Source organism: Lepeophtheirus salmonis, chromosome 2 (assembly GCF_016086655.4).
Source record: "Lepeophtheirus salmonis chromosome 2, UVic_Lsal_1.4, whole genome shotgun sequence".
In the NCBI taxonomy this organism is placed as follows: Eukaryota; Metazoa; Arthropoda; class Copepoda; order Siphonostomatoida; family Caligidae; genus Lepeophtheirus; species Lepeophtheirus salmonis.
In genome coordinates, this window is record NC_052132.2 from 15,479,832 (window position 1) to 15,505,932 (window position 26,101).

General features: G+C 32.6%; 2 protein-coding genes across 2 annotated transcripts; one reads left to right on the forward strand and one right to left on the reverse strand.

The window, feature by feature from the left end:
* Nucleotides 1–3,045: 3,045 nt before the first annotated feature.
* Naglu (N-acetyl-alpha-glucosaminidase) lies at nt 3,046–5,769 on the forward strand. Its single transcript, XM_040727677.2, has 4 exons — nt 3,046–3,555; nt 3,617–3,831; nt 3,887–5,001; nt 5,053–5,769. The coding sequence occupies exons 1-4, from the start codon at nt 3,216–3,218 to the stop codon at nt 5,642–5,644; spliced, it is 2,262 nt and encodes a 753-aa protein (XP_040583611.1). The 5' UTR covers nt 3,046–3,215; the 3' UTR covers nt 5,645–5,769.
* Nucleotides 5,770–12,328: 6,559 nt separating this feature from the next.
* LOC121132304 (carboxylic ester hydrolase) lies at nt 12,329–14,446 on the reverse strand. The gene is made up of 2 exons (XM_040727678.2): nt 14,279–14,446; nt 12,329–14,215 (listed from the first exon to the last, which is right to left on the reverse strand). The coding sequence occupies exon 2, from the start codon at nt 14,061–14,063 to the stop codon at nt 12,492–12,494; it is 1,572 nt and encodes a 523-aa protein (XP_040583612.1). The 5' UTR covers nt 14,064–14,215; nt 14,279–14,446; the 3' UTR covers nt 12,329–12,491.
* Nucleotides 14,447–26,101: the final 11,655 nt, after the last annotated feature.

The following is a 26,101-nucleotide window of genomic DNA, read 5'->3' on the forward strand; positions in this document are numbered from 1 at the left end:
TCATAGCGCTTGCATTTTACCTTAGCGTAAGTACTGCTACAATATTTAAAAATAATTAAATTCATTCGACAAGTTCAAGGAATTGTGTCCTTTAAATGACACACAAATAATTTCGATTATTTGAGTATGGTGAGGAATGACCTCTTCATAGTTGGAATTTTAGAGAATGTATCTCAAAATACATCATAGATTGGGAAAAAAAGGAATTTCGTATTTTTTGCTTAATTTCAATGCTTTATAGAAGTGTTTCTATCATCTGATTTAAGCCATGTATGCCCGGTTCTGTTCAATAATTCGGACGACCAATTTTCATAGGTCTCTATTGAGACCAAATTTATAGCCCAAGCTTGTTGGCCATAGCTGTAGGGTGGATACATAAGAACATATGATGTGTCCAGCCTTGTTATTTCTTGGTAAAAGATGATTCTTCTACTTTTCATCAATGCTGGCTGCTTTTTCGATCGCCAGTTTCAAATGGTGAAGTTATTCACAGTAGAGGGTAGAATTGAGTGTTTGGCCATAGAAGATCAGCTCATGGACACAGCTTGGAAACGATCTGTTATGCTTCGTTGGCTTTCGACCACAATTTTTGTTGCTTGACATTGACATAAGTGATCCATTTTTTATCACCAGTTCCAGTCTGCTTCAGAAATGACGCGTTTTCCCTTTCGGATAGCGTTTGTACTATACCCTCACACCTTTAAAAAACTGTATCATATGATCCGATGTGACCAATAAAGACAAGATATACTTAGTATAAAAAAGAAAGATGTATCGGGAAATAGGAAATTACTTTTTTCTTACAGTTATTAAGAAGTTATTTAAACTGTAAAATGTACGTTTAAAGTAGATAGAATTTTAAATTATTCAGAAAACATATATGTTGTGTTTTCATAGGCTAATGATTTAAATTATTAAAACAAAGTTTGTCTGTCTATTTGTTTGTCGAGTGAACTCTTTTAAAAAATGAGATTTTGCCTTAAATTAAAGGTTGGACAGCACAACGTGGACTCTCGAGTTTTTGGGTAAGAATTTTCATAAAATACAAAAGCGAAATATATATGTATCTTGCAATAAATACTGTATTATATTTCCCTTTTGTTGTTCTATGGAGGCACTTCATGAATCAGCTTTGAGTCAAAGTTTTTCGATCAAGTTGTGTATAATCTATATCCTACTTAAGACTTAGTATTAATGCAATGAATTAAACAGTCAACCTCGACTTTGAATTATTTTCTAAGTTTAGATTTCAACTTGATTTCATCTACATAAGTCAAGTGATAGGAACCTTGGGATAATATGTTGATCACACTACAACTCTTCTTTTCAAACTTGGGGTATTATCTTCATAAGTTGGGGCTTAATGCTCTAAAGGTAAAGTTGGGGTCGTTAAAAAAAAGGGAAGATTATATAAAATAATGAATACTACTTTAGATGAGGTTAAGTAACGAATATGTGTAGATAAAAGAGAGCCATTATACGCTCTAGAGATTAAAGTACTCCTTGGTTCACCATTTTCTCAAGTTATTATTATTCTTTTAGTCTTGAGGAGAGAACATATAAGTATTTAGTAGCTGCATGTGAGTGTGCTCATGAAAAACTGATAGGCGTACTGAGAATTTGTTGGGGAGTTATTTTCGATGTCATTAAAGCAAATTTTGTATGTTAGTCGACGTAATCACTAGCACTAGTGATTTACAGTAGGTTACATAAAACTCGTAGAATGACACTTGAACATATCGACGAATTTCCATTCGTTCACTCAAAGTAGTTGGGATTTTCCAGGACCACCGTCCAAAGACCTATAAAAAACTGGGTGGAAAGAGCTTTGTGAGGTTGGAGTGGCCACTTTTGGTACCAGCAACGAAAGAAATCCATCTCTTCCGTTGCAAGACTCTTTTGAATGAGTATTTTGAACTGGTTTTTTTTTTACACTTTTGTCCCCCCTACTGCCCTGATGCCCTCCTCTCGGCTACATTTTTGGGTGTAAGGAAGGCCAGTAGTGTCTGTCATCCAAACACTGAGGCCCTCAAAGGCCCTCTGAGTCAGTACAGGGATGCCATGATAGAAAACTAAATCCGTAGTGTGTACTTGGCCTTCAGCTGCCGCCTGAAAGCCATCATTGCGGCTTAGGGCGGCTACATTAATGATTAAGAGAGCTCAGACACACACCTATTCATAGTACTAATTTGGTTGAAATTCTATTATTAATTAATAAATTATATCTGATTGAATTTTAAAATTCAAAGTGTTAAGATTTTAATGGACCACTCGGTATTGGCAAATTTATTATTTATTTGAAGAAATATTGGCTATCATTACAAACACAAATGCAGGGCTACGCTTTAAATAAAATACTACAAGGCAATATTGTAATGCAGTATTTAATAAATTACTATGTACAATTTTAATATTATGAAATATATATATGTAGGTATATAATTCATTTTAAAAATTGTGGAGTAATAATCCAAAAATGATAGTTTGGGATTAATTAAGAGATAAATAGTAGTTGGTAGGATTGACCTATTTAGCAAACTACCATAGGAATTCGGGTCTCTTTTCTGTGTCTTTTTGGAGGAACGGATGCGTCGTACAATAAAGGTCACAACGTCAGATACCTCAAGATTAAAGTAGGAGGTTACTATTATAGGTTCCAGTTATAATTCATTATTTTCTTTGTTTTTATAATATTCTATCTTAGCTATGGGTGAACAAGATAAAAATATAGCAGCTAAGGTCGTAGGACTACTGACGTATCAGTCCTTAGGAACGTTGAATGGCAAAAAAAGATTGGACCTATAAAAAAAGACTGCAAATGGAAGGAGGGTGAGGGGGATGATTAGGAAAACAGTTCAAGGTCCAATTATTAATGCATATTAAATTTGTTAACTAAAAAAAAACTCGGGTGGTGAATGGCTTCATTTAAGTTCTGACATTGCTAAGTGAGGTAAAAAGATTAAGAACCCCCTCTTTCAAAGTAAACATAAAACAAACATTTGTACGGATTACACTCTACGAAACGAGAAAATAAAACAAGTCGTTGTAGAGCGCATAACATACTCTACGTTAGTTATAATACACCCTCGTTCATATAATATATTTAGAAAAGTTTGTTTCATAATAAAATTAATAATCTTCGTCCTCTAAAGATATTTCCAAATCTATGGACTCATAAAACGAACTTACCCTCAATAGTCGGTAATATTATATTCATGATTCAAGAATTATTCGTCCCAACCCTCCTACTCCTTGGGATCTGTAATGGTGGAAAATGGGAAAATTTAAAGCCAAGCGTGAGCCCAAAAATTCAAGAAGCGTCCGTTTTGGATATGCTTCATCAACTTATTCCTTCCCACACACATTTATTTACAATATCTGTGGAGGAGGATTTGAGTCACGGAAGAGATGTGGCTATATTGACGTCTTTTAAAAGAAATGGGTCCGTTCGTTTGAATGTAAGAGCAAATAGTGGGGTCTCAGCAGCTTGGGGAATAGGAGAGTACATCAAGAAAGAAATTGGAGGGCATTTCTCGTGGGACACTGTTAGAATAGGTAATTAAAGGCAGTAAAAAATCGTAGATTGATAACCCCTATGCATTTCGGAAAAAAAAAGAATTCCCAGACGTTCTACCGTTACTTCCTCAAATCACTTTTGAAACGCATGAAAAGTTTAAATATTGGGATAATGTATGTACCTTTGGATATTCGTACCCATTTTGGGATTGGGTGGATTGGGAAAAGCACATCAATTGGATGGCATTAAATGGCATCAACTTAGCTTTAGCTTTCACTGGACAAGAAGTTATATGGTACAGAGTCTATAGTAAGGTATGCATCGATAAAGCACCTAATCTTAATCATTTCACTTTACCTATTCTTTTAGATGGGTCTGTCAGATAGATCAGTCTTCTCCTTTTTTTCTGGTCCGGCATTTCTCCCTTGGAATCGAATGGGCAACATGAATGGATTTGGTGGACCCCTGTCACTCAACTTCCTTGAAAAGAAACGAGTTCTACAACATCAGATTCTTACAAAATTACGAAATTTGGGCATTATTACAGTTTTACCAGGCTTTGCGGGCTATGTTCCCGACGATATGCCTTCGCTATATCCCAATGCATCCTTTTCTAAAATGGGACCTTGGTGTTCTTTCCCTCAAACCACTCTTTTGAATTTAAATGATAGTTTGTTTCAGGAAATCAGTTCTTTATTTTTAAAGGAATACATTCAAGAGTATGGAACCGATCATGCTTACAACATTGATGTTTTTAATGAAATGACGCCACAGACGACCAATCCAGACTATTTCTTCAATAGTTCCAAAAGTATTTACAAGGGCATGGTTGGCGAAGATCCTGATGCTGTTTGGATTATGCAGGGCTGGCTATTTCTAAATTCCTTCTGGAAAGATCCACAAATACGGGCTCTTTTAACCGCAAATCCTATAGGAACAATGATTATTTTAGATTTGGATTCGACAAATAGAGAACAATATACAAAAACCAAGGGATATTATGGACAACCCTTTATATTCAACAATTTGAATAATTTTGGGGGTGCTATAGGATTATACGGCAGAACAAGCATAATTAATGAAAGGATATTTAAGGTCAGGATAAAATACGATAACTTGGTGGGGATCGGATTTACTCCAGAAGGATTAACAGATACGTTTGCCCCAACTGAATTGATGAGTGAGATGTCATGGAGGAAAAAACCCTTGAATCATAATGAGATAAAAACTTGGTATTCGATGTATGCCGAACGACGATATGGAATGGACCATTCATGCTCTAAGGAGGCCTGGACTATTCTATCAACGAGTGTTTTTAATGCAACAGGGGATAATTTTCATCGTTTAACTCTATTAATGACCTCTCCTCATCCAACTAAAAGAAATGTCGCTTGGTATTCGGTCCATGACTTGGTCAAAGCATGGGATTCAATGATAAATTGCATCAATGTTGATCCGAAATATATGGAATCAAGTGGATTTAAGTAAGGGGTCAAAGGGTTTGATTATTTTAAAGCTATGAAACTTTGTTTCAGGTTTGATATTATTGACTTGACTCGCCAAGTCATTGCCGATTTATCCCCTTACTGGTTTTATGAATCGAATAGATGTTTTCTAGTTCATGATATGAATGGTCTCGTATCTAATATGACTCCTTTTTTTGACATTTTAAACGATTTGGACTTACTTCTTAATACAGATGAACGCTTCATGTTTGGAAAGTGGATTAAGGATGCACGAAGAACTGGGACTTCAATGAATGAGTCCAATTTATTTGAATTTAATGCAAGGAATCAAGTCACTATATGGGGACCTAGGGGAGAGATTTCTGACTATGCAGCAAAGCAATGGGGTGGACTGATTAAAGGATTCTACATTCCACGATTTGTCATGTACTTTAACCAACTCGTTATGGATTTGGCTCATGGTAAAAAATTTAATAAAGCAAAGTTCAATAGGAATTTTCTAGAGAAATTTGGAGTTCCATTCTCAAGTAGTAGAAAAAAATTCCCTATAAATCCTGTTTCTAATACAATAGATACTGTATTAAACATATATTCAAAATGGAGGAACATTTTTACGGAATCATTCTTGAACTCTGTCGACAAAAATGCAAAGAAAATTTGATCTCAACATGAATTGCAACTTTTATTTTGGTATAATCATTGTTATATCACAATTTATCTATCAATGCTATGCTTGCAAAGCATATCAATCTAATAAAAAATTATACAAGTACATATCAAAATCTATCTTTCAAATTGTCCTTGATTTTTTATTTATCCTTGACAACTATGTTGATTTTTATAAATATATTTTGGCTGTTATGGGAACCTTTTTGGACAATGTTTTTTTAACCACAAGGGAACTAAATACCCAAAAAGAGATTCATAAGGTAAGATCTAATTAAATATATGATATTTGTATTCACCTGCCTAATTCAAAAAAGTTACGTATTACTAACCATTGTGCTCAAATCTTTCTCGTGATGAAGACTTTAAAAACCCTTCTCTTTGCATACCTTTCTTGTATCCCATTATCAACGAATGGAGACTTAATTTGCCATTATTGTGGGATTAGAAAACTTTGTCCTATTTCAAATAACGAATTAGAAGTGGAGACGATTCATTGTAAGAATTCATGTTTCAAATTTGATGGGCGGAATCCATCAGGGGATCATATTATGGTTCGTGAATGCTCTGATCTTGACCAAAATATATGTAGAGAGGAAGAACCATGGCATGGAGCCATAGGAACAAGTTGTGTTTGCAATAGTGATAAATGTAATGGAGCATCGATCATCTCCGGGATGATTTCTTTATTTGCTGTTTTGCCAATGTTCTCGATGGTCTGGACTTAAAATAAATTAACCTCTATTTACCAGTGTGATGAATAATATATTTTATTGAAATTAAAACCCTCGACAGTAGGGTTTAGATCATTTTTGTTTGTCATTTAATTGATTTTATTTGAAGGCGCATAAATACAAACTTATGTGCTTAAATCCTGGCACAATTCTCTTTTAATTAATTCATTGACCTTGCCCTGCATTTTTCTCAAAAAATGCATTCATTTTACATTTTAAAATAACAATATAAGAATAATTGGTTAAATGTCCTTTGCACCTCAGAATTTACCTTTGTCACAACTCTTTTACTTATTTCTACTTATAATAAAACAGATATTAATAAACGATAAGTGCCTATATATATTTTCCATCGTATTCTTTCAAGTCATCCACTACAAATGAAAGGCTATATTCCAATGTCCCTCTTGCTCCCTCTACTAACTCAAATCCCATCGCCCGTTTCTGCGGATGTTCAATGTTCTTACTGTGGGATTCAAGAGAGCTGTGCAAGTCATCCAAATGCCACCATTGCATGCAAAGTAACCTGTCTCAACTTTACTGCGAATGATCCATTGACTGGAGAAGAGATCCTAGTACGGGGATGTGGATATTTTATTACAAATAGCTGTCAAAATAATATGGCATATGAAGAAAATCCGATAAAGGGACGATTGTGTCATTGTTTTGGGCATCTCTGTAATAATGGTGGAGTTAGATTGAGATATAGATCACTTTGGATATATTTGTCAATGATGTTGTATATATTTATTTCTAGCTAATGCTAAAGGGAAAAACTATTTCAACCATTAAAAAGTAGATTCAAAAGTGTGAAAAGGAACAATTATTTGTTAGTTAATTTTCTATTAATCTTACAAGAAAAAAAAACAAGATTTTTTTAAAATTGTGAACGCTTTGTAATAAAAATATTTGCGATATTTTCTTTCAAAAAATAAATAGGGATCCAAAATCAGATGGTAGTTAACTAATTTTTCCTAACTATAAAATTATTTTTCAATAATTTTTGGAGATTGTTCAGAACTTAACAAGAGCTAGTTTGATTTCAACCAATGAGCGCTCAGAACGGAAAATCGAGAGTTGACCAAACAAAAGGAATAAAAAGGATATTTAAAGGAAGTAAAAAGTAATCACACGTGGTTAACTTTCTTGTATCACGCAAACTTTCTTGCAAAAAGAAACATAAAAAAGGCCTGAAATCATTTAGGAGTTAGGCAAATAATTCTTTCATACCAATGGATATTTATCTCTTAATTAATTCCCGTTTATATATAGATTATATCTCCCCCCCCCCCACTTTTTAAATGAATGTTTATTTCATAATATCAAAATTCTAAATAATATTTTATTCATTTAAATAATAAAATGGCAATTTATAAATATATATAAAGACGACGAGGGTTGAAAAAGAAATTGTAGTCCTGTTCTTTTGGAATGGAGCATAAGTTTGCCAATGAGTTCCAATACTATCTGGAAGGGCACAAGCTCCAATCACGCAACCTTTTGGGGAAACTAAATGGGGGTAAAACAAAGGTTAATAGAAATACAAGGTTATACCATAACACACTTACGACTGATGTTTGACTTCCACCATGCTTTCTAATATTGACGTCAAAATGTATGAGGCGTTGCGTATTTTGTCAAAATCTGTCTGTGCTGGCAAGCAGTCGGTACGATACATCAAATTGAAAATTCTTGCAAGCATGATTACATGATGGTTATTATTTGAAAACTTCAACTAATGGGATTCAATTATACATAATGAGATCCACCTCTCTTGATAACCTCGACCACATGGCGATAGACGCTTTGAGAGGCTCGGGTTTACCTTGTACAGATCTAGCATTGCTACTTTACTGCTTCTGATTTCGCACTTTTAGTTTACATTCCCTGGATTGATGGATAGATGATCCCAAGGAAGAAATTACACCTTCCAAAAAAGACAATGTACCAGCCCATAAAGGCAAAAAAGTGTAGGGTGTCTTCACCACAAAATGTTATCATTGTTGGAGCCAAGATTTTAGGACTGAAAACAGCCCGGACTTGAACCCATGCGATTTATATTTCTGGGGGAGGGTCGATCATGAGACCTGTGCCGAGTATCATTTGTCTGTGGAGACCCTGAAGAAATGCATTACCCATACAATGTCAAAAATGGATAAGCACATATTACCCTAGCCTACCAAAGCTTCTGCCGCCGTGTGGTTGAGGTTATCAAGAAAGGCAGATTTCATTATAAATAATCAAATGTCATCAAATGTAGCTTTCAAAAAATAATAAAAATGTGGTTCTACTCCATATTAATAGTTCGTTATAAGACCTTAAAGATTTTCCCACCCTGTACACTTCTAAATAATAATTAACAGTTTGCAAAAAGAAAAATACAGAAGGCTTGCTACCATATGTGGGTGTTTTTTTTTAAATGTTTCCTTTTCTTTTTGACAATCGAAGTTGGGAGTGAATTATAAAGCTCAATGTGTCTCGACTCGAAATTCAATATAACTGTGGCTAATAATTTCTCTCAAGAATGTTTTTTATTAGTGATTTATTTTGCCACTGCTTTTCAGAGGTTATAACAAGAATTTTATTATCATGTAACATATTTTATAAACGTTGTAAAGCAAGGAAAAGTAGAGGAAATCTCTGTCCATTTTCTTGTGAAGGAAAATTCCAAGTTTTCTGCTGATTGAAGCTTTGGAAGGATTTCTAAATCATTCCAAATCAATAAAGTTTTGATTACTTTTATGACTTAATCAAAGTAATTTATAATACGTTTAGAAAAGATGGAATTAAATAGTTCCATTAGGGAAAATAAAACTATAATTGGATACTTAAGTAGGATCAAAGATATATAAAAAACATTTATTTATGTTCTCGTCAGGCCATCTTGAAATGGTCAAGTAATAAAATAAATAACTCCCTGCGTCTGTAGGGATTGGTCTAAATGGGCTCCCCCCCCAATTAAGGACTTTTTACTAGAAAATATATAAAATTTGAAATTTAATTAAATTATTACATTTTTTTCCAAAAAAATTTATTTTCTCCGAAAAACTATGAATTTTTGAAATTTTTTTCAAAAATTTTATATTTCAAATTTAATTTTTGAAATTTTTTGTAAACAGCTGTGTATTTTTGAAATTTTTTGTAAACAGCTGTGTATTTTTGAAATTATCTTTGTATTTTTGAAATATTACCGAAAAAATTTAATTTTTTGTGAGTAGCTGTGGATTTTAGAAATAAATTTCGAAATATTTGAAATTTTTTTATTTAAATCCAAAAAACAAGCCCCTGGAATTTCATCTGATAAATTATCAACATCAATCAATCCTCTTCTAACACAAGAAAATACTTTATAAAAAGAAATAAAATTCCTCTGATCAATTATGAGAACCATTTCTTAAGTGAATTTGAACTAATTACTAAAGTATTCAGCGTTTTTTAGCTCAGGGCCGAGTACTTATTAACTTAAGGTCATGAAGCACTCCTCTAGCCCCTCAAACACTCCTCCTATCTTGAATCAGTTTCTTAACCCAAGCTTAGCCAAGATGTCGGACAATAAAATGAAACATAATTATCCAGTCCAGTCCTGATTAATACTGTTAGCCGTAAAACCAGTTCTTATCGGTATTTTATGGTAACTAAGTCATTATGGGTCCGAAGCTAGGATATTCCGGCCGGGTTGCCCATATTTTTCGAGATGGGGAAGCTAAAAGACCAACAAACTCAAGCAACTCAGTTTGTTGGTATTCCAAAGAGTGATGGCTTACTTTATGTGTATTCAAAGAATTTACTACGTTATTTTTTGTGGATACTGTAGCAGAGGTCTACTACATTTTACCTTACTAAGTATTTTCAATGAAGACACAAATAATACAAAGTTGTAGGACCTACAATAAAGGCTGTCAATGCATTGTCGATTGCAACATTTCGAGAGAAACTCCTGACGTTAGATTTGAGAGTTGGGAGTATACTTTTTTTTATTAACTCTGGATGTAAATAAACAAGAGGCTCTTATATGCAATTACATCTAACAAATCTTTACTTTACTCAACCAGAAGCAAATGAGAGGTTTGCTATTTATTTTTTTTAATCCCTTAAATCACAATTTAATTTGCAGTCCGAAAATGTGAAACACAATGCTTGTAACTATATGGATACAAGAGGACATCTTGTGCTTCTCTATCACGTCGTGTCGGTTGGCTATAGAATGCTACATAACAAGCCCGATCGGAATTCGAGTACAGGATGTAGCTGGGTATTATTCGTCTTTCGAAAAGTAGTTAGACTTCACCGTCGCAGATGGTAATGAATAAGTCATCTGAGGCTTGTCGTTCTGTGGAGACTATCTAAGGGTGAACATGGTAACAACCCCCAATCGATATCTGATTCATCATCTTCATAATTTCTCTGCAAATTTAGAAAATAAGAGATATTTTTCTCAAATGTTGACATGGTTAGAGCTTAGCGCCAAATTCTAGTGAACCCCGATATTGTGCAGAAAACAGTGATAACGTCATGTTGGGTTTGTTTTAATATATAAATATACCTTTTGGATGTTAAAGATTACGTCAATAAAATTAGAATAATAAGAAAAAAAACGACAAAGATTGCAATAGAAGAAGTGATAGTCACTTCTCCGTTATAAATTAACTATAATTAGAAAAAATAGATTATAATTCATATTAAACTCAATGATTGACAAAAAAAAATTGGGCAGCTAAAAATACATATGATTTACATCACTGTATCTACCTTATGCAATCAAGATACGTAATGAATAATGTGCTTCTATGTTACAAAAATAACATAAATGCACCTGATCAACTCATTGAAATGGAATCATTAATAGGTACGTCCTCCTAGTATTGATAAAAAAAATGCAATGCGATTATGTAATTTTCGTCTTTTTCTCTATGTATACGTTTAATCCCAAAGTATAAGTGTATGAAGGGTGAATCATTAACTATGTGACTCTAAACAATTATTCCTTAATGTAAAGTTTATGAACTTATGAGTAGCAAGTATTTAGACTAACTTAATGGATTCATTATTTTCAATTAATTTATCATCATCATTGGATGATTGATGAATGTGGAACACAAATTAAAACGTACAGCTTGTGATCGTAATTTCAAAACACGAGAACGAGAATCAATGGACAAACAAGTTGCCTCATTAATTATGATTAATTTCGTTCTTAAATTGATACTTCAAGTGTCTCTTCTTCCATGGAGAGTAACGATCCTATGAAACATCAAACACCGATTTGCTGATTGGAATTCATTACATGGTGAGATTTTGATATGTGTTTATTTAAATTTTAGGGTTATAATTCCATCACATTTCCAATACAAAACAACACTTTAATGCATTTTATAGTAATATACATTAGATATTTTGATTAAAAAATTCAAAGGGAGCACCAAGTTCAACCAAAAGACGTATAGGTAAACTTTTTATTAATATATATATTAAGGCGAATATATCCTAAACGCAAAATGCTTTAACACAAAATTCTCCGAGTCAAAATAGTTAAAGGTAAAATTGCATAACGCCATAAATCCATATTTCTCATTATTTAAGACGTAAATAGAACCCAAAATAAATATTATACCTTCAACAATCATAGTTTTAGTCTTTAGAGCTTTTCTTTTGTTGTTTTTTAAATCATGTTTTAAAGAGTATAATTACAATTCAAATAAATATTTAGAAGTGAAAAAACCCTATAGGTGAATATAAAAGTTATTATCAATTGATACAAATATTGCAGTCTTTGAAAGACTAATAACTCATTACGTTATCTTGATTACAATTTCTAAAAACTGTATCAATTCATTAAAAAAATCGAGTAAAAAAGTGATTTAGAAGATATTATTTTTTTCAATCATTATAATAATCAAGGGATAAGGAATAAGTGGATTTTAAGCTCCTTAAAATAAAGAAATAAATAATTTATAATATTTATTATAATCAATATTTAAGCTACAATAATTTTATAATATAATCTGAAAGAATAACACTCGTGAATAAAGTATTTTGATAAAATTACAACATTAAGTTCAATTATTAACACGCACGCTACAATAAATGCATGTTTATATTAAAAGTTGCTTAAAGCTCATTTTTAATCTTTGGCTCTTCCAAGTGCTTTCTCCAAAATTCTAATCGGTCTCGGAACATACCTTCCTTCATTTTGATATTATTCATTTTCAAATCCAAATACTCTGGTTTATTTAGTTTAAAATGTCTCCAGTAGGAATGATGTAAATGTTGACGATTCCAGGTATTTGCTGTAGGATGACCGAAGCGAACGAAATCAGAAAACATTCGAAGTAATATATTTCTAAATACTTGATCCTCGTCATCTTTTTGCAAAGGATCGGCCAAAGTCATGGGAAATAAATAAGGTAGCTCATCCCCGTGTGATAAAGGAATATCAGGAATGGTAATATTAGGTTGATGAAGTTTATAAGCATATATTCCCCTATTGGAGTTTTCCGCCATGAGCCGCATAGATCGGTCCATGCCAATATTGTAAAGAACATCAGAGATCAAGTCCTCTACTTTCCCAAGCTTATTTTTAATATATGCGTTAGATATATCCTTAAAGTCCGAAGATTTGAATCCAAATGACTTTAAAAACGACTCTAAACCATTCATGTTTGTTTGGGTAGCTAATAATTTCCCCTCTTCGGAAACAACTCCAGCAATCCATTGACAATCCTTTTGAAAACGACCAGACTTGATGAGCTCTTCTGGATTACCTGTTAGAAACTCTCCATCAACAGTTGGGCCAATTCTACCTTTCCCATTTTCCCACTCACTACTAGGAACAAAAGCCCAGGGGTTAAGGGCAGATCCACTCATGGATATTGCCGATTTAAACAAACCAGCACTCATTGGACTCAAAAGGTGAAAATGAGCTGCAGCACCCCCAGAGCCATGCCCAATAATTGTAACACGATTTGCATCCCCTCCAAACCGATCTATATTTTTATTCACCCATTTAAGAGCAGCATTTTGATCTTTAAGGCCAAGGTTTTTTCCATTGCCAAAACCAAATTCTCCAATTCGGTAATTCACAGTAACAAGAAGAGTTTCATAATCTAGAAGATGAAGTGGACCATAGTCTTCGTCTGCAGCCCATCCTTTGTCCCAATGAGGACCAGCAGGATGCAAAAAGACAATAACTGCGTGTTTAGAAAACTTGTGCTCGTGCAGAAATCCATTAGCCACATCATATTTAGCTTCTAAACTTGGATTTTCGAGTTCGGACAATTCAGGAGTGAACACATTCAGCCAAAGACAATTTTCTTCAGAAATTATGTAGCCCTCTTTCGGCTCTTGGGGACAGGCCGGTCCGTCTTGAGCATTAGGCAACTGAGTCCAATCATCCAGTAAAACTTTAGGATCCTTCCATCGCTCTGCAGAAGCATAGCGTATACCACGAAATGAATAAAAGACATTGTCGAGCTCAGTAGCCTCAACAACTCCTGTGATAGACCCTTGAGTCTTAGAATTTGATATTGCTAGTTTAAAAGGACTTTGTCTTAGTGCTTTAGCCTCTTCAGCATCAATACCGTCCCCTACGAGCGGATTAGGATCTAAATTTTCTTCTCCGTGGACTGATAGAATAATGGAGAGAAAAGGCAGGAACCAGAACATGATGATGAAATATTTCATATCACGTATGTATGATATAAATTATTTAATAAAATGGTTGCCTCCTTTCTCTCGCAAGGGTGCTTCAAAGTGCTTTCTATTTTTTGTAAATTGTCTTTTCTCACTCTAGGTAAGGTATGCCTCTGTATTTGATTCCGTCGTGATCCAATCCACTATTTTTTTAAATAACAAAAATAATTTGAATAATCAAATATAATAATGATAATAACACTAACCAATGTTTTCTATGAGTAATAATTCAGTTCAAACAAGTTATCGTGTAACACATACACACACACACGAGCCACGTCCACTCCAAGCAGTGTCTCCTCCTCAACTATTGATAATACTGGAATTAAAGATTTCTTTTGCTACGTAGTTCAGTTCTAGTATTGTATTGTATTATATTTATATCATTATTGTTATACGTTGAAGAAGAGGAAGCGAGCGTTCCCTCGTTGCAACTCGGTAAAGACAGCTCCTTGAGTCCTTTATGAAAAGGTTGTATTATTTTTAGGGATGGGAAAATTGTCTGAATTCTTGTGAGTGTAAATCAAAAACATAATATGACGCCAACTTTGATAGATGACATATTATCTGCTGACAAAGATCGCCATAGATTCGAGTCAAGGTGACTATATATAGTATTAATTGCCGGTCACCTCGATACCTTTATGACCCAGCCTTTCATACGAAATGAAACCGGGAGGAAAGGGCCAAAATCAATTGGAAGTTAGCCAATTATGCATGGACCATTATTATCAACTAGGGAATTATTATTCAATAATTGTTGAGAAGTGTTTACAGCTGAATAAGAGATCATCCTAATTCAACCAATCAACGTTTAGAAAAGTGATTATGCGCTAAAAAGCATAAATATCGACAGCTGACAGCAAAATACACCGTATATTTTTGTAACCACGTTTGGTATATTTAAAAAAATCGAAACTGAACGTGTTCATCCCCTGACAATTTGAAGAGGAGATGTAGTTTAGCAGTCATGAAGTTTCGTTGAACTAGCTGCGAGAAGCTATGAAAGGAAGGGAATAAACCCAAACCCCAATCCGTGTCTAGCAATGATATAGCCCAACTACTCCAATTACTCCAATTTTGATCCTCAATTTTACTCCGTGTCCAACAAGGACTCATACTTATAACTCTAGCACAAATCCTTAGAGTTACTCTTTGTCTTTTTTACAATATATATATATATAAACTGTAGTTCTCAAATTGTGAAAGAAAATATGGAGGTGACAAGGTATGCAAAGGATTGTTGCATTGCCTTTAGCTATTAACTTTGGTAAGCTTTGCAGGGGCGTCCTCAGTGGCCCCCAAATTGATAAATTTATATCGCTGGTATTATGAAATTATCATTTTGTTTAAAATAAATTGAATATCAAAATTGTCAACTTTTCAAAAAATAAGCCAAAAAAAAATAAATCCAGCGGATAATGGATAGTATTTTTTCCAAAACACCCATAAATTTGATAGGCTCATTTTTCACTCTAGATTTAAACATAATATTATCTACCAGTAGACCAAAAAATCACACCCACATTAAACTTTTAGAGATCAGAAAATTAAAAAATACATCTGCATTTCTAAGCCGGCAACCATGTCAAACTCCTTGTCATCTCTACTTGGGTCTTTCTCTATTCTATGAATACTCCTTGAACACTGGAAGAATACACTTGAATCCACAAAATAATAAGATATATAATTAGTGTTGTACCTGTCTTTATTTATTCAGTTGAGACCAGTCCTTGGAACCGGCCCTTATGACTGTCAGTAATAGAAATGATTTGAAAAAAAAAAATATCATAAAGATGAGTGACGTCAAAAAGGACCGAAATTTATATTATAAGCTTGTAGGGTATATATGCAGGACTGAAATGGAAGGGATTTCAGTCTTCAGTTCTAGATAAGGACGGACCCAACGCAAGATATAATTCATAAAAGAACTGCATATATTTTTTTTAAATGTATGCGTACGAGGATTTTGACAAATTTTCAATTTCCAAATCCTAAATTAAAATCTGAGTACTGTAAGCCAAGTAATTTAACAATTAAGAATTAACGGATGTGATTAGTTTTCATTACGTGAAGTCAACAAACTCGATATGCTCGAAACCAATTATTTCATGATTTAATGAAAGATTATAATCATTTGATGAATCCTTCGTACTTATTCTTCAAATAAATAATCAAGTAAGGAATCTACCAATGAAGTTAAATTGCAAATTTCACCGTTTTATCTCTTTTACAGTTTGCATTAATTATTTGCTTGATAATAGCGGTTGCATGAGCTACCAGATTATATAGATTTGTTTTGTGTCTTTGTTCATCTTTAATAGGACAAGGAATGCTAAAATGATGTATTTTTTTGACTTATGCTTTTTTGACGGAAGTGCAAAATAATTTTCTTATATTTAGAAAGTAAATGCAGTAAATTAAAACATTAACAGCTCATATCATACCCCTTTTTAATTATAATTAAATTTCTTTTCAGTGAAAGTTTAACCATTAAACAATCATCATTTCAATGACAACAATTTGAACAACTGATGATAATATTCACAGTTCAATCTAACTTTTGGTGAAAAAAATTAGGAATGAATAATTTTTTAAACAATTTTCCTTTTTATATTACTTGGAGTAAATTGGCAGTTCACTTCAGAAAAAATGTTTTAACAAACATATTGAAGAATTTTGATACAATTTGATTGAAAAACTGCTGAGTGGATAATTTTAGAAACCATGCTAATTGGATAGGAAATTGATTTGACTCGCTCCTTAGCAGAAATTAGCTTGTACATATATTATACTATGTAACTAATATAACAGAGCCAGACGGTTCCGTATCAAAAGCGCTCCTCCGTACCTCTGTATCGATACGGAACCAAAAAATGATACGGATACCATCTGTAAAATATACGATAGTCTGCACTATTATATTGGGGGGGGGGAGCTTTTGAAAAAAACTTAAGACTTATAATTATAATTTGGTCGAATGACCTTTCTTTTAGAAAAGAAATCCAAACTATTGAATCCTCCAATAATAAAAAGTAGTGATGGGTAATTATGATTTTTATTTTTTTAAACTCGTCAGTATCTCCACGATCCGATTTGACTCTCGACGTATCACTGATAAAAAGAGGATGAGAAAAAATGATACGAAGGTACGGATCCGGCACTACACAAACTGTTGCTACAAAGGTACGTATGCGGAATTTTTAAAAAAAATGTTCCACATCCCAGCTCTGGTATTTTATATTATATACATGTTTCATTATTTAGTTTGGTTAAATTAAAAATACATAAAAGGTAGGGCTGAGAAGTTTGTAATGAAAAAAATACCTTTAAAAATTAGAAAAAGGTCAAACTGTTCTTGTGTGTGCTGTTTTTTTTTGTTTGTTTTTGTTCATTATTTAACCAGTCATCGTGGTGTTCACTTCTCCCTCTGAAAGAAGAGAGCCAATTGTTTTAAAAATGTATAATATAATAATTATTTATGAATTAAAATATGATTACAATATTTTCTTTGAGCTAATTATATTTTAAATGTAGAAGGTTTTCCTCTTTATAACAGTCAGTAATTCATTTTCTCCCTCCAAAATCATAAACCAGGCAGATAATATTAACAAGGGACTTGATTCAGCACTAACATATTTAGTGATGTAAATCGTGTGTATATTTGAGCACAACCCGTAGGACCTGGGGTATTATAGGACATTCAATGGAATCCTTGATACTTAGGGAAGCAGCAGAAGTTGAATTTAAACTGCCTTGAAGCCCACTTGCACAGCCTGTGGGCTAGGGTGTATGAGAATGAATTAGATTTCTTCTATAGATGATAATTTTTTGGGTCCTTAGTGAAGTGGGTTCCACTGCTCTATATTATCCTTAAGGGTGATAATTTTGTTAAGAATAGAAAAGCGTGCGAGCAGAAGAGAAGAAATACTTATGGCATCATTGATTAAATAATATACATCTTCTTCTATCAATCAAGAACGTCATCATTCCCGCCTTTATTATTCAATATTAACATAATATTAGATGGTGATAGTCGATAGAGAACTGAATAAAATGCCTAAAATAACGTCGCCTTCTGTCTGGATTTCTGAAAATGGAGGCCCAGGAATTTGGGAATTACTTACCAGATGAGAAACAGATGGTTTGTCGGATTTGTCGAAATAAATGTGCCTTTGGTCTCCTATCTAGAATTACACGCCACTCATTATTCTCATCTCATACCAAGAGAATGGATATTCATCTAAAAAATCAAGTTAATGATGAATACATCAAGTCAGACTTTAACTCTGATCTCACAAAGATGCTTATTGCATGTAATATAACCTTATCAATTGCTAATCATCTATGTTCAAAAAATTTATGGAGAAACACACGGGTAAACCTATCCCTTCCCGAGGAGCCATCATTAAATTAATGGAGGATGTTGGTAATGATGTCAATTATAGAAATACATATAAAAATGTTTTGAGTCGCCTACACCAAATGACGATCAAGTTATCAGTAAAAAGTATAAAATATTTACTAATTTCGAAATGAAACTCTGAATTTTGTACTATCTAACAATAAGTATTCAATCTTTTTTTAAATCTAACCCTAAAATATGATTCTATTTTAGCTAAACATATCAAGAATTATGATACACAACTCATTAAATAGTAAAAACAACTGCTTAAATGGTCACACCAACGGGGGTAGTAGCTTTGGATGGTTCGCAACTAGTTTGTCTGAGACTTGTTTCTTCACTTAAAGACTTGGGTATGATCATTAGGTTTTCCAATATTATATAGTCAATAAATATTGCTTTTTTATAACTTAAGGATTAGCTATGGCTTCAAAAAGTGGTGTTCGGAAAACTCATAAAAGGCAAAAACAACTGCTGAAATGGTCACAACAACGGGGGTAGTTACATTGGGGGTAGCATTATAATTAGCAATTGTGTTTATCCTTCATGATAATAGTATGTTGTTTTATATAGGAGTAATATCGCCGGGCATTACACCTTAACTAGCTATTGCTCTAAATCTTTACAATGTCATATTAGAAAACTACATTAAGTCAAGAATTGTTGCCTGAATTGTCTTATCAGTTAAATTTGACTGCATGGATTAACTTTTCTTCTTTTAGATAAATATGAAATTAATGAAAGTGGGATTCTAAAGCTGTTCTTACTAAGATTGGAAGAAGATATGGATTGAAATCTAACATTATTTTATGATTTACTTTATTATTAATAATTATTAAAATCTAATCGGTAGAAATATATCTATCCTGTGCACAATTGTATATGCAACTTGCACATAAGGAAAAAGGGATGATCTTTTTGATTAAACTCCACGTCTGGCTTGTATTTTGCAACCTCAAGTTATGACATATTGAACTGAATTCCGATGTTAGAACAAGAAGATATTATTTGGATCAATCTATTATTTCAATATTCTGTATTTATAATTTATTGTTATTATTAGTTATATGATTCTAATTGTTTAATTTTGTATATTTAACTTAAATGTATGATGGTTTATTTTTTAGTATGTAGATTATATTTAATTTAAGCCTTCTATTTTAAATTTGGAACTTTAAATATATTTCGAAATACTCTTATTTTGTCGTTTTATTAGTTATTTTTCTGAGAATATGGTTCACAATAAATTACTATTTCATGGAGTGTGACGTTTCCAAATCTACTGTAACGGATAAAAATAGTCTAAGTCAATTATATGCATTATATCTTTATTAAACATTTTGCTAATAAATACTTTCGTTACACCCTCAAAAATCATAATAAAGCAGGCAACTGATAAATACTGATGTGATTATCAGTGATAACCACATCAGTATTTTAAACAATGATACCATGTGTCTTTCTCCCCCCTGTCTCCTCGCACGCGTTTTTCTCTACAATATTATCAACTATAATTATCCTAAATGATTATATGATTTGCACAAAAAGATATGATTCATGTCTCTTTGCGTGTGACTCATCCCTAATCAGGTGTTGACACAAATGATTAATGCTGTTTGAATTAAAAGACAATTATCATGAAGGTCATTACAAAATTACTTTGCTCTATTTTTGAATATAATTACATATAATATACTATAAATAAAGCTATAAGATATAAATATCTGGAGTTGAATCTAAATGAATGACTCTTTATACATATATGGTGTTCCTACTCGAAACTATGAAGGTAATTATGTCAATAATATGAAGAGTTTGAATGAACAAAGACAATGCATACAAAAACTATATTCACATTTTTATAAAATCAGTGGGAGTTGCTTTATATGAAGATATTATTAGGTTGTTCCGAAATGATTCAGATAGGTTCGTTTGAAGGGAAAGGAAAAGAGTTAGCTACAAAATTCCACTAGTATCGATTTTCTCATGAATTTTATGATAAAAAAACCTTCCATAGTTATTCAGAGACTAAATAGCTAATCCCTACTTACCACATAGTTTTCCATTTGTGGCTGAACATGGAGACACACAATTTTCGCGCGTATTTTTGGATACACTACAAACGGCTCTGTGTCTGAGATCCACACCGACCTCACTATCGTTTACCCTGATGCCTTCCCTAGGGCTCTTCTGGAACAGGAGCGAGAGGTGGAATTCTGGGTGGATCCCAAGGACAAGTGATCATCGACTACTCATCCAAAACAGAGAAGGGAAAAGTTAATGATCCTGATGTGCTTTACCTGTAAACCAAAGCGAGTTTCGGTCCAAACCCTGCCTGCCAGGACCACGGCCAGCGAAGAGACGATGATAGAGTACTTGCAGACTACAGAAAAGTGTGGAAACGATCAAACAGATCCCCTACAGCCTCAGATCTCAATCACTGTGACCGATTTATCTTCCGTAACTGAAGCACCTGCTCCAGAATTACGATTTTGATAGACATTAAGACCTCACACGCAGTGTTCAGTGGGTAATGAAGTTAGTGAACGAGGATGAATTCTCCAGGCAGTTGAGAGAGTTTGAAAACTATTGCCACGACGTTAGGTGAGCCGGAGGAGAATATGTGAAATGATGGAGTACTTCTTTTAAACTTTTGAATCTATTTTCCTGTCTTTGTGGGGCGGCAGTCTCAATCATTTCGGAACAACCTAATGCATTCCTATGACTTTAGGTACTTTATTCAGATCATTCGTAAAGTATGAATGAATAAAAAAAGATTTCCAAACTTGTTCTTACTCATTTCGTTGTAATTTATAGTTCATAACATTGCTTTTTACAACAAAAGATGATGCCATACTTAGGGATATGAATATTGGCTAAATTGTGGTGAGTGTAAATGTAAAAAAGGTATTTGCTCGTAAGAGAAAAATATGAATGCTTTCATTAATTATAATTAGAGTTGAGTAGTTTGTAATGAAAAAACTACCTCTTAATTATTAGAAAAGGAAAAATGGTTGTTGTGTGAGCTCTTTCTTCTATTTTGTTCATAATTTAATAGCCAGATCGTCGTGGTGTTAACTTCTGCCTATCTTTGTTGTAAATTGTTTTACAAACGAACAATCAAATAAATATATATGAATTTAAATAGAATTCAAATATTAAAATGTAGAAGGTTTCATTTTCTACTCCACCCTCAATCATATAATAGGTAGCTGATATTAACAGAAGGTTAGGGATTAGGAATATGAAAATTGTCGAAATCCTCGTGAGCAATCATTTAAAAAAATCTATAAGTGTGTCCCTTATTAATAGTCATGAAACTCCTGTGTAACATGGGCAATTTTAAAAAACAACAACTGATAATCAATATGGTATCCCTGACAATTTGAAGAATGTTTTGGAGGAGAGAAAGAATAATTCTCATAATGTTTCATTATATCAGCCATGACAAGGGAGGAAGGAGAAAAGGATTTAAACAAGGATATTTGTAAGAATTACTCCGATGTCGATCCCCAATTCTACTCTGAGTCCAACAAGGACCTAAAATTATAACTCTGCAACAAATCCCCAAAGTTACTTTCCTTCTTTGATGAGCAGACACATATGTTCAGTCAGTGTCTGAATATATTTAGGAAAGGATGTTAATTACTCAGTAATTAAATAATAATGGCTACAGTTTAGAAAAAGAAAATTGATTGTTCAGATTATCAATTCCAAAAGAACGGGTCAGTTAAAAAAATTCACTGGCCTTTAGATCACTGCTTTTTTTTAACCTGTATTTAGACAGGAAATAATCTATAAAAATTAGAATTATCAAAAATTATCTGGTGAAGATGCATTTAGAAAAACATAATTAAACATCATAGTGCTTATTAATTATTTCTCCTCGTTTTGAAAATTCAAATATTAGCGAACAAGGAGTGGAATAGTTTTTATAGTGATCTTTATTAGCAGATATGTCGTCTATCAAAAATTCCCAATATATAAGTATACATATAACTGTCTGTTTGATTTACATTCACGAAGATTTAGACAATTTTGAGATCTCTAATTCTGATTAGAACTGTAAATCCTAAGCATTTTTTAGTGTGCGAGCTTTGCTATAATTGACAATCTGAACATTTTTCATTTATTTTCCTAAGCTCTTATCATTATTTTTTCATTCTCGAAGAAATATAACTTCTTGTTCATCTAGATATCTATAAAGTTACGACGTTTTCTGTGTTTAAGCTTCAGACCTTGTTGTTTTTTTATTCCCTCTGTCATAGCTTTTTGTTGATGATTTAATGAAATCCTTTCTTCCTTAACATTTTTAAAATTATCAGGGTTACCATGTTGATTTTCCAGGATTTTTCTACATTTCCAAAATCCTTTTAATTTATGGTGGTTTTTTTAAATGACATATTGAATATCTATTATTAAAGTTGAAATTCTTGTAAGGAAAAAAAGAGCAATAGGAGAAGGCGATAGAGACACATATAGTTAGTGATGAAAATCATGAGTATTTTGGACTTGTTGAGAAAAAAAAGTAACTGAATGAAAGATAAAAAAATCTTAATTAGATGTCTGACCAACTATTGAGTTGATTGAAGGAGATAAACGCGTCTATTTGTTCATTTATTAATTCTACTTTTTACTGAGTCTTCCTAATGCCCAATTCGTATTTCACGTTTTTCACCTTTAAGGAGTGTGTTTCGGATACAAAGATTAATGGAACTAAATCTTTTTTTAGTTTGCTTCTTTTTAATAGGACAGACAGGTTTATCGTCTTCAAAGTCCTTATTAAAAAATGTAATAAGTCCACACTTGAATTTTAGTAGGTGTGTAATCCTTTCTACAGACATTTTTAAACTATAGCCTCCAAAGATTTCTTGAGCCTCGGTTCCACTCCTGCAGCTTACGACACAGGATTAATCTGATTAAGGAAAACGTCTTTATACTCTAAATCCACGTTGAATCTCAAGTCATGTCCCAGTCCTTGAATATTTTCATCGAGCTCTCAGATGTCATTCAAACTCATTTCAAATCCATTACTATAATATAGTCTTCATAGTGTAAACACTTTTCCTGAGTCCGTAACGTACATATAATAGCTTTGGAGTCCAAGACGAATCGCAAGACTTAGCCGTAGAGTCCAAGTCAAGTCTTTGATTGTAAGATTTTCTTCAAAATATGGACTCAAGTCCATATTAGAGTCCAAGATCCCACCTCTACCAATAATTGCTCATTGTATCTTAAATTAATGCAATTATTATTGTAATAACAATGAATAAATCCTAAATTTATAATTGAAAACTCATCTCTCCTTGGAGGGATATTCAAAAAATAATAATAATAATAATAATTTCTTCTTTCCCCACAGCAATTTTAGAGTCGGAGACGTGCTTTATCCCTCTTTATTAGATTCCAGATCTGAAGAAGTAGTTGCCATAGTCAAAAAATAGAAATAGTTGACCAAAACATTCGAATTGTAATAGTTAGAGATGTTAAAAACATAGAGGGTACTTCAAATATTTTTATATTTTATATGTTTATTGTAGTAATAACAATTGTTTAGCATACTTATATGAGTTTAAAGATGTCAGCAATAGGTTAGTTAAGTATCTTTAACAGATTATTTGGTGAGATATATTAATATTTTATTCCAATTTTTAAATTAAAAAATAATTTGATTTTGCCTTTCAAAATATTAATGATAGATTTGGGAGATTATTCTGACTATAATTCAATCCAAGAATTAATCATGATTGATTCTTGGATTGAATAAGACTTGTGAGTATGCACCGATTTTTGGTTCCAAAATCCTCTCGCTTTCACGTTTTCCTATATGATATAATTTTATGCTTACATAACATTTTGAAATGGATTTAATATATGGTTTGATAAAGGAGAGGAAGCAAAGTCATAAATTCAAGTTAATGAGTTTTTTATTAAATTGATTTTTTTATTTTTTTTTTTTTACCATAGCATAATCAACATCGAAATAATATTTCAAAATTATAAATACATGTACAAAATGTTTTAAAGGAGCTATGCAACAATTAGGGTTGTGTCATTCTTTATTTATTCGGTCCAGTCTATTCTTAGGACCGGTCCTTAAGACTGTTAGTCTTTCGGACTGTCAATACTACTAGAACTGATTTAAAAAAAAGGAAATGAAGTTTTATGACGTCATCAAAGACCAAACTAAATAAGTTTTATGATTGATATACAGCACGGCGTTATCTCGCTAACACAAAAATACCCTCCGTATTTTGTTGTGTGCTGTCGATTCCCTCTTCCCCTTGATACGTCATGGCTATTTCATAATTTATTCCTTTCATGAATACACAAGGTAATCAGTTATTCTATACATATGCTCCGTTTCTAAAAGAACAGGAATACAATTTCTTGTTGATCCCTCGTCGATTATATAATATATATATTGGCCATTTATTTATTTTTATGAAGAATTTTTGGGTATTTCTTCATAGAAATATTATAATAACTATTCTTTTAATCAAATTTTACTAAGTAATGTTATAATACAGTATCGAACAAATAATATGTACTTGATTTATTTTAAAAATTATGAAGAAATATTATAGCAGTGATAGTCTGCGAGTATAAATGATATAAATAGCTGTTGGTATGATTGACTTATTTGGCTAACTACCAGATGATTTCGACCCTTTTTTTTTAGTTTCTTTTTGGATGAAAGGTTGCGTGATACAATAAATATAACAACATGACAGGACTAAACTGCACGGGCCTGCAGTTTTCAGTCCTAAATAAGAACTGACACAACACGAGGAACAATGTATTCATGATATTTATTACTTTTACAAATTTCCTAACTAAACTAATCGTGAATATAAGGATTTTACTAATTGGGCATATAATAAGGTTCAAAAAGACTCAATTTAGTTTCCAAAACATGGAAAAATTATGAGGAGGGGTAGTAATTGTATCTTTACATGGGTGTCCGAACGATTATATACTGGGGAACTTGTTTTTTGTTTTTTTTAAATCTTTTTTTGCTCCGCTCCATAATTGGGTTGCAATGACATTTTTTAGTAGCAAAAAAAAAATCATTCATTTGGGAGAGGCGAACGTTAAGCCTGATAATTAGTTGAGCTTGAACACATGATTCTCAAATTTATATCAATATGATCTTATATCAATTTACTACTTAAAAATATAAGAAAATCTATTTCCGTTGGGAAAATTCGTTACAAAAACGAAAGATTTATCTTCCAAAGTAACCACTTTACGAAGGAGGTGGCAGTGTCTCGGAGGGAACTGGTGTCTGAGCCTTGTAAGCACTGTGAGCTACATGAGAGGTAAACTCTAGTACGGCATAGAGCTACAAAAACAGTATACACAAAAATATTCTAGCTTATCTGGAGACATAACTTCAACAATCTTTTCTTGCAATCTTAAAAATTATTATTCAACTCTCACATTTTTTAATGCTATCTCATTAGATGCAGAAACGGCAAAATTAATACAAATTTATATAAATGAGTGAAAATTCGACCGATCTTATGGCTCTCCTAAAATGGTGAGCGTGCTACCGCTCTCGCTTAAGAATTTCGAGCGGCGCTCACTAATGCTTTGCCAATAGGCACACTAAAAGCTAATA